Source organism: Ailuropoda melanoleuca, chromosome 16 (assembly GCF_002007445.2).
Source record: "Ailuropoda melanoleuca isolate Jingjing chromosome 16, ASM200744v2, whole genome shotgun sequence".
NCBI lineage: Eukaryota > Metazoa > Chordata > Mammalia > Carnivora > Ursidae > Ailuropoda > Ailuropoda melanoleuca.
Genome location: NC_048233.1, coordinates 47,702,300 through 47,710,712, shown reverse-complemented (window position 1 = coordinate 47,710,712; position 8,413 = coordinate 47,702,300). Strand labels below are relative to the sequence as shown.

Below are 8,413 nucleotides of genomic sequence, written 5' to 3'. Positions count from 1 at the left end.
TTGCTCTCTCCAGACCTGGCAACCCCCAGATACCTGCACATACTTATTTGAAATTCCTGGTCTTACACATCGTATCATGTCTGGAGAAACACAGTCTCAACACACTTAGTCACAATCTGTGTCAAGTGCACATCCATGACTCTTCTGAACCTCTGTCCTTGACCAAGTATGCCCCTTTATCTGACTAATTCTTAGTCATCTTTCTAGATGTGACTCAGTGTTCATCTCCAGCGAACCTTTCCCCAGGGAATCTCCAGATTGGAGTAGGTGCCCCTCCCATAGTATCCTGTACATTTTTTTGGTGAACTTTCTGAGAGTAAGTTGTGGAAGTAATGTCCCTTTAATGTTTTTCCTGAAGAACAAAAAAAGAGAGAGCCTTAGTACAGTTACCAAAACCAGGAAATTGTAATACTGTTACCTATCATACGTTATTTAAACTTAGTTGTTCCAGTAATGTTCTTATAACAAAAGAAAAACTTTTTTGGCCTAGGATCCAGTCCAGGATTGCACATTGCACTTCTTTTTCTTTCTTTCTTTTTTTTTAGTCTTAAAGTTACATGTAAAATATTCCACAATTTGGGTTGTCTGATGTTTTCTTATCATTAGAATCAAACTGTGTAGTTTTGGCAGAAATATCACAAAGGAAAAGTCTTCCTCCAGTACCTCATATTAAGGAGGCACATGTTGTCTGTTTTTCCCAATACCGGTGTGGAATCTGACCGCTTAGTTAACCACTGAAAAGTGACAACTCTTCCCTTTGTGATCAATAAATATCTTGTGGGTAGAGATACCGAGGTCAGGTTAATAGCTAGTTATTTTTGAGCCTTGAGGTTGTGTCTCTTTCTTGTTGTTCAATTCTTGTCCTTTCTTCCTTCATCCTTTCCTACTTTCCTTCTTTGTTTTTCTTCTTATACTTGCTGTCTCCAGTTTACATTTTTGTGACAAGGATGTTTTTTTAATCCCCTCAAAGAATGCCTGATTTATAGTCTCATTTTCTTTAGGGGCAGAAGCCCCCAGTTATCCTACATTTTCTTTATTTAGTGAAAGGATCTATAGTTTGTTGGCCTTGGTTTCTTCATCTGTGAATTGGAGGTTCTGAAATAGATTATATCTAGGGTCCTTTGAGATTCTACAGTCCTATGAGACACGACTTTATAAAGTTTTTTAAAAAAATTAATTAGATTGTTTTATCTTGTTTGGCCTTTTTTCCCTCAGATTTTTAAGAAGTTGTCGTCATACTTCTTTTTTTTTTTTTGGTTTATTTATTTGTCGGGGGGTGGGGAGAGAGAGAGAGAGAGGACGCGCACGTGCATGAGCGAGTGCAAAAGCAGGGTGAGCGAGGGTCCTGATCCCAGGACCCTTGGGATCATGACCTGAGCTGAAAGAAGATGCTTAACTGACTGAGCTACCCAGGCATCCCCATACATCTTTCTATACAATATATAAACGTCTCATTGCTTTGGCTTATAAGAACTGTCCTTACTTTGACAGACGCCATGATTTTCTTCACACCTGCATTGATAATGCCTCTTCCCAAGCTGGAAGACAGTGTGTGGTGTTCTTTTTTGAGTGGGGTGGGGAACGCATTCCCACAACAGTCAATAAATAAATCCTGTCATTCCGTGTTGTTTTCTAAATTGCTTAAAAAAATAAGAGAAGAAAAAAACCCATTTGGTCCAATAGTGTTTATTACCTTTAAAAACATGGTTTATGTGTAATTTCTTTTGGAGGGTTTTATAGTTTTTAATTATTATATCCTAATTTCAAAGGAAGTGAGAATCTTGATTCATTGTGGAAGTTAGAACAAATTATTTAGTTGTAGAGGTTAATTTCATTTTAAACAGACTGAAAGAGTTGTGTTATTTCAGCGTTGTTAATACTTTTAAGTTCTGCAGTAAAAGCATTGCGTTACTTAATGAATTATAAATTGGCCACATTTTGCCCTTTTAAAATAATTCTTAAGAGTTTTTATAATACCTAGAATTTACCTTTTGTGACGTTTTGCATTTGTGCAATACTTTCGTTTTCAGAGACTTTACGTGTACATGGTTTCCTTTTAATACCAGCAACAACCCTTTATGATGGCAAGGTGGTGATCATGGTCACTGTTACGTCCATCCTGTAGGAGAGGAGATGGAGGTTTGGGAAGAAACAATCTGCTCAAGGTTCTCTAGCGAAGTAAGCATTGAAGCTGAGATTGGTTTTCCCAACTCCTAAAATACACCAGTCTTCTTACTGTAGACTGTGAATGTTAAATTGGAACAAGAATGTCAACACCTACTAGAGGGAACTGAAAGGAATGATATGTTCTCATTTAATGGATGAAGTTCTGTTACCTGTTACCAGTATGAATCTGGGGGGAGCACTGAATTTGGGAAGGAGGGGAGAGGGAAACAGTAAATGAGGTTTTATCAGAAGCACACTTGATGACTTGATGGGTTTCTACTAAGACTTGATGAAGGCACTTTCGAAAGCTAGTGTGGGGACAAAAATTTGTAATGCATCCTCTCTGTAAAAGCAGCTTAGGAATGTTGAGGTATTTATTCATTGTATGGATATATCACTGTTGAAATGCATGAGAATGACAAACATCAGATTTAGGTTCCATATTGATTACCTCTTGGAGCAGGGATGGGGAGGAGGGGGGAATATGATTGTCAAGGGCAGATAAAGGTCTAGAATTATTGCTAATATTTTATTATCTAAGTTGGGAGGTAGGTATACATATTCTTGATATTTTTTCTTCATAAAACATTTTCTGGGTTATTTTATAGTTAATGAAGAACAATAATGTACTCTGAATTGACTTAAATATATAGTCAAAAGGAAACTTAGCTTTTCATTTGATGTTCAGGGTATCATGACTTGGTTGACAAGACATAAGTGTGTCCTTTAGGGGTTTTCCTCCAGGGTGGGAAACTACTTTTTTTTCCCCCCGACTGTTCAAACAGCAAATAAAAGTTGAGTACAATTCTTATTGCAATAAAATGTTCATATTTGAATTTGTGAACAAAATTGTTTCATGTGGATGTGTGTGTATAAGTGTGTTGTGATTTGCTTCTAAAATTATGCACCATTTCTGAACATTTTTCCAAAGCACTGTCTCTCATTGCATATTGGTTACAGGAACTGATGATTAATTTTGCCTTAAATTTCCTGTATGAAGAAGTGATACTTTAACTTTTCCCATCACAAAATTCTTAATACTATTTGTAGATATACAGAATGAGTGCTCACATTATGTGGTTTTAGGTAGGCGTGACTAAGGATTAGAAGAAAATCTAGAGTATATATACTAGACCTGTATTCTGTGTTTCACTCTTGACATTTTTGGCTCATTTATAAAATGGGTAACTTTTGGGCTGAGAACATGTTTCATCAGGAGCTGATAATTTTGGAGGGGGGTAAGATTATTTAAAAAAATGTGTTACCTTTTTGGTGGCCTTGTGAATGAAAGGAATTTCATTTCTAAGTTTGGATGATCGTGGGATTAGAAAAAATGCTCTTGGTGGTTATTCATCTAAAAAGCTTTGCCTTTATTTGGATACTTGTGCTTTTTGGAGAGGTAAGATGGGAGTGAGAGAAGGAGCTCTGTGTTTTCCAGTGTGAAACTATGTATACTGAGATGTTGCTAATTTTCATAAAGAGATTGATTGAAAACATGTCATTTAAGGGCACCTTTAGATTTATAGATTATAATGTGTGCTTAAGAGGAAGTGGGTGGGATGGGGTGGTAAGAGGTGGAAGGCTGGGGAAGGTGGAATTTTCTTGTTTCTGAGTTTAGGGGTTTATATTATCTCCTTATTTGGGAGATTACCTACAAATGAATCCACGGTGTATGTTGGGGGTTTCTTGGCGGTTTTTTGATAGATTCTGAGTGTCATCTAAGGACTAGACTCGTATGGTATTGATTTTTGAGAACTTGAGAAAGTGTTCTGCTTTTGGCATAGTTTAATTTTATAGGTTTTCTTTCTCTGGTGTCTCCTCAAAAATGGCTGTTCTTCCCATTCCAGTGGCAAGAGGAAGCTGTGGTCCATTAAGACTTTTGAAGTAAAATTTGGAAAATTTTCTACATGCAGGGTTTCCTTAACCTTTTTTGTAAAAGGACTCTTTTTGGCAGTCTGGTGAAACCTATGGACTCCTCAGAATACAGTTTTTTTAAATAAATAAAGCATGTAGGTTTATAAAGGAAAGCAATTACATTTAAATCCAGTTATTGAAATACTAACAACAAAAATCCTTCTTTTTAACTCATGTTGCTATTCTGATTAATCTGTTACCTGAGATATCTGTGATTTCTGTTGGCGACTGCCATAGGTACTGCTGTGGTGGCTGATTGAAGGAAATGCTAAATTATACTTGGATGATCTTCATTTTAGAATGAAGATTCAATCCCAGGAACCTTTTTTTAATGTAGTGAAGAAGCGTCAGGATTTGGAGCCAGGTAACTATGGGATTGAGTCTCCTATTACTACTTAACTACTGTCTATGTACTTTCTCAACTCTGAGCTTTAATTTCCTCATCAGTATAATGGAGATGATAATAATACCTGTGGGATTTTAGCTTATTGTACCTACAACACCCACAAAAAACCTAAAATCCCACAAGTACTATTACCATCTCCATCTATTGTAGTGAACTGGTATTGTCATTTTACCAGTTTGAGTAAAGTATTAAAACCTTACTTCCCTTCATATCTCTTTTAGTCTCCCCAGCTTATAATTATTTTCAGTGTTTCCTCCACATACATATAGAACCACTTCGAACAGTGTTATAATTTTGCTTCAGTTGTCGATTGTGCTTTAGAAAATTAAAGAGTGGGAAAGTCTGTCATACTTGTCCATATTTTTGCTGTGTCCATCCTTCCTTCCTTCCTGAGGTTCCTTTTATTGTTTTCTTCCTGTTTAGAGAACCTCTTTGGCCATTCTTTTAGAGTAAGCCTGCTGGTGATAGAGTCTCTGTATTTGCTTTATCTTCATTCCTGAAGGCTTTTTTTTTTTCCCCTGGATATAGGATTCTGGGTTGATAGTTCTTTTTGTTTGGCACCTAAAAAATTGTGTCACGTCTGGTCTCTAAGGTTTCTGATGAGAAATCTATAGTCATTCTAATTGTTTTTTCCCTGTAGGTAATATGTTTTTCTCATATTGCCTTTTTACGACTTTTTCTTTAGTTTTTAGAAGTTTAATTATGATGTATCTAGGTGTGGATTTCTTTGGGTTTTTTCCTTTTTAGGATTTGCTCAGCTGCTTGACTGTAGGTTTTTGTCTTGCCAAATTTGGGAAATTTTCAGCTATTATTTCTCCAAGTATTTTCTCAGTCCCTCTCTGTCCTCTCCTTCTGATATTCTGATAATGTGAATTTTAGGTCTTTTGTTTTAGTCCCTTGGGGCCTTGAGGTCCTGTTCATTTTATTCCAGTTTATTTCTCTGTTTTTCAGATTGGATAGTTTCTGTTGTTCTGTCTCTCACTCCAATGACTATTTCTTCTTTCCTTCCATTTTGCTATTAGGCCATCCTCTGAACTTTTTATTTTGGTTATTGTATTTTCCAGCTTAAGTTCCCATTTGGTTCTTTAAAACATATTTGTTTGCTGAGACTTTGATTTCTGAGACTTTTTTTTTTCATGTATTTCAAATCTGTTTGCATATTTTATCAAGATGGCTTTAATGTCTTTGTCAGATGATTCTAACATCTCTGTCATTTTGATTTTGGTATCTTTTGATTATTTTTGTCTTCCTGTTTGAGATCTTCCTGGTTTTTGCGTTTTCTGATTGAACCTTGCACATTTTCATACTTTGTTCTGAGCCTTTGGATCGTACTCAAACTATTTTAGTTGACTTTTTTCATACTACTCTGGCAGAAGGAAGGTGGGGGTGCTTCCTCATTACTGCCAGGTAGAGATAGATGTCCGCATTCCCCACCGAGCCTCCACTGAAGCCTGAGGTGGGGGGGACACTCTATATTACTCCTGGCTGGGGGTGGAAGTGCAGGGTTCCCCACATAATCTTTCTTCCATATTGTTAGGGGAGAGTTCATTAATGGCTGGCAGGGATGAAAGCCCTGGCCCCCTACTTGGCCTTCTCTGACACCATCCCAATGAGGTGTTTATAGCCTTGCGAATGGAATTCTAGACTTCGTACTGGGCCTTTGCAGGTGGGGGTGTGAGTGGGACTATAGTGGCTTTTTTTTTTTTTAAGAGCCACTGCACACTCGCGCGCACGCACACACACACACACACACACACACAAGTGAAGGGTAGGGAGGGGCAGAAGGAGAGGAAGAGAATCTTAAGCAGGTTCCAAGCCCAGCATGGAGCCTGACACAGGACTCAATGTGGGGTTTGATCTCACGACCCTGAGATCATGATCTGAGCCGAAATCAAGAGTCTGATGCTCAACTGACTGAGCCACTCAGGTGCCCTACACAGTGGTTGGTTTTTTTTGTTTGTTTGTTTGCGCCTTTTTTTTTTTTTTTTTTTTTTTTTTTTTTTTTGTGGTGTTTGACTGGAGTAGGGTGGTTGTTTTCTAAAAGTTGTCCATCTTTCTGGGTTGCTCTTTTCATAGTCCCTCAGTCAGAAAGAGCATGCTTTTGTTGGATTCTTTTTGTTTGCCTCTGTTGGCATTTCCAGGTTGGAGGCTTTTTCAGGTCCATTTGTGGCATTTTCAGGGTTAAAAAAAACTCCCAAAGCTGGAAGGGACTCACCATAGTTTTGTTCCTTGGTTTTCAAAGGATTAGCACTGCCTCCTCTTTAACTTTGAGTCTTCTTATGTTTGTTTTGTGTATAATGTCAAGTTGTATTTTTACATAGCAGAAGGAATGGAGAAAGTTTGTGTGCTCCATCTTCCCTGAAGGAGAAGTCCTTTTAAGTTTTATTTTTGTTTTTGTGTTTTGGTTATATTAAATAATGCTGTAATAAATATTTTCCTTCAGTGTTTTTATTCTGTTTGTAAAATTTCTCTTAAGATTTTTAGTTTAAGAATGGATTAATGTTTTTATGCCTCTTGATTCACATTGCAAGTCATTATGCCATTCAACTTGATTTTGTCATGAGTTCAGCTCTGTACCTATTGTGTTTGAGGTACTTTAAGGGCAGCAATGTGAAGGCATGTATTATCCATATTTATGACTAGAGGAGTAGTGTAGTAAAGATTCTGTGCAGAGAGAGATTTGGAGATACAAAGTAATAGATGATTGTTGAGGGTAGCTTGTGTAGATGAGGCTTACCCATGTGGAGGAGAGGTCATGGCTCAAGATGCAACTCTGGAAGGCTGCCATTGAAAAGATGACAGGAGGAAGAAAAGGAGCAAAGTGAGGAGAGTATACTGGAGAACTAGAGACAAAAACCGTGTTAGGTATTGCAGAAAGAGAGCTTCAAGAAATGTGAGTGTTGAGCAGGGTCACGTCTTAGACTGGTTAAGTGATCTAAGGGTGAAAATTCTAAGACTGGCAATGAATAGGTCACAGAGGGCAGTATTAGTGGAATGATCAGAATAGAATCCAGACTACACTGAATGGGAAGTTAAGAAAAATACTGATGGAGGAGAAAGAAGGAAGGTAAAAACTGGGGTGCACATGTTTTAGATTTTAAAAAATTTCTTATATGTCGAAGAGGACAAGCTAGCATGACAGGAAATACACCAGAGAAAGGACTGTTGATGGTAAGGACCTTTGAGAAAGTGGAAGATCGAATCTAGAGCACAAACCGAAGCATTAAAAGTTGATCAGGATAGTGATACTTTTTTTTTCCTCCTAGAAGGGTGGAAAGGAGATGTGTATAGATAGTGTGATTATGGATGAAAGAGACATTTTAGAAACAAAGGAAAACTTGATGGGAGTCTCAGCTAGAAATAGGCAAAGTAATCTAGATGTACATAAATGCTTTTCAAAAAAATTTTTACCCAAATTAGTAACTTCATAGGTTACATTACAGGCATATCAGAATTGATTGTATTTTTAAAAATTTGCTGACTATACAACAGTTCCTGTATCTTAAAAATGTCAATAGGATGAGCAGTTAAAAAACAAAATACAGTGAATGTTTTAAATTATCTGAGTAGCAAAAAAAAAAAAAAGTCTAAATAAAATAAGCAATTTCTTTTTTTTTTTTTTTTAAAGATTTTATTTATTTATTTGACAGAGATAGAGACAGCCAGCGAGAGAGGGAACACAAGCAGGGGGAGTGGGAGAGGAAGAAGCAGGCTCACAGCAGCGGAGCCTGATGTGGGGCTCGAACCCATAACGCCGGGATCACGCCCTGAGCCGAAGGCAGACGCTCAACCGCTGTGCCACCCAGGCGCCCCAAAATAAGCAATTTCTAAATGATCAATTGACAAAGGTCAATAAAAGGTTACCTATTGTTAGGTAAAGGTATGGAAATACGGATACTCTCTTACACTGTTCCTGAAATTATAAAT

The 8,413-nt window shown here is 37.3% G+C and overlaps 1 protein-coding gene across 2 annotated transcripts in view; it reads left to right on the top strand.

Annotated features, from left to right (window-relative positions):
- Positions 1–2,118: 2,118 nt before the first annotated feature.
- The window catches only part of RRAS2 (RAS related 2), a 55,333-nt gene continuing 49,038 nt past the window's right edge, over positions 2,119–8,413 (top strand). The window contains exon 1 of one of the 2 annotated variants that reach the window (XM_034645870.1): positions 2,119–2,178. In XM_034645870.1, coding sequence (XP_034501761.1) covers positions 2,134–2,178 — 45 coding nt within the window. In that variant the 5' untranslated portion in view covers positions 2,119–2,133. Of the gene's footprint in view, positions 2,179–3,463; positions 3,566–8,413 lie in introns of those variants that run through there. The other variant, XM_034645869.1, reaches the window with a different exon arrangement.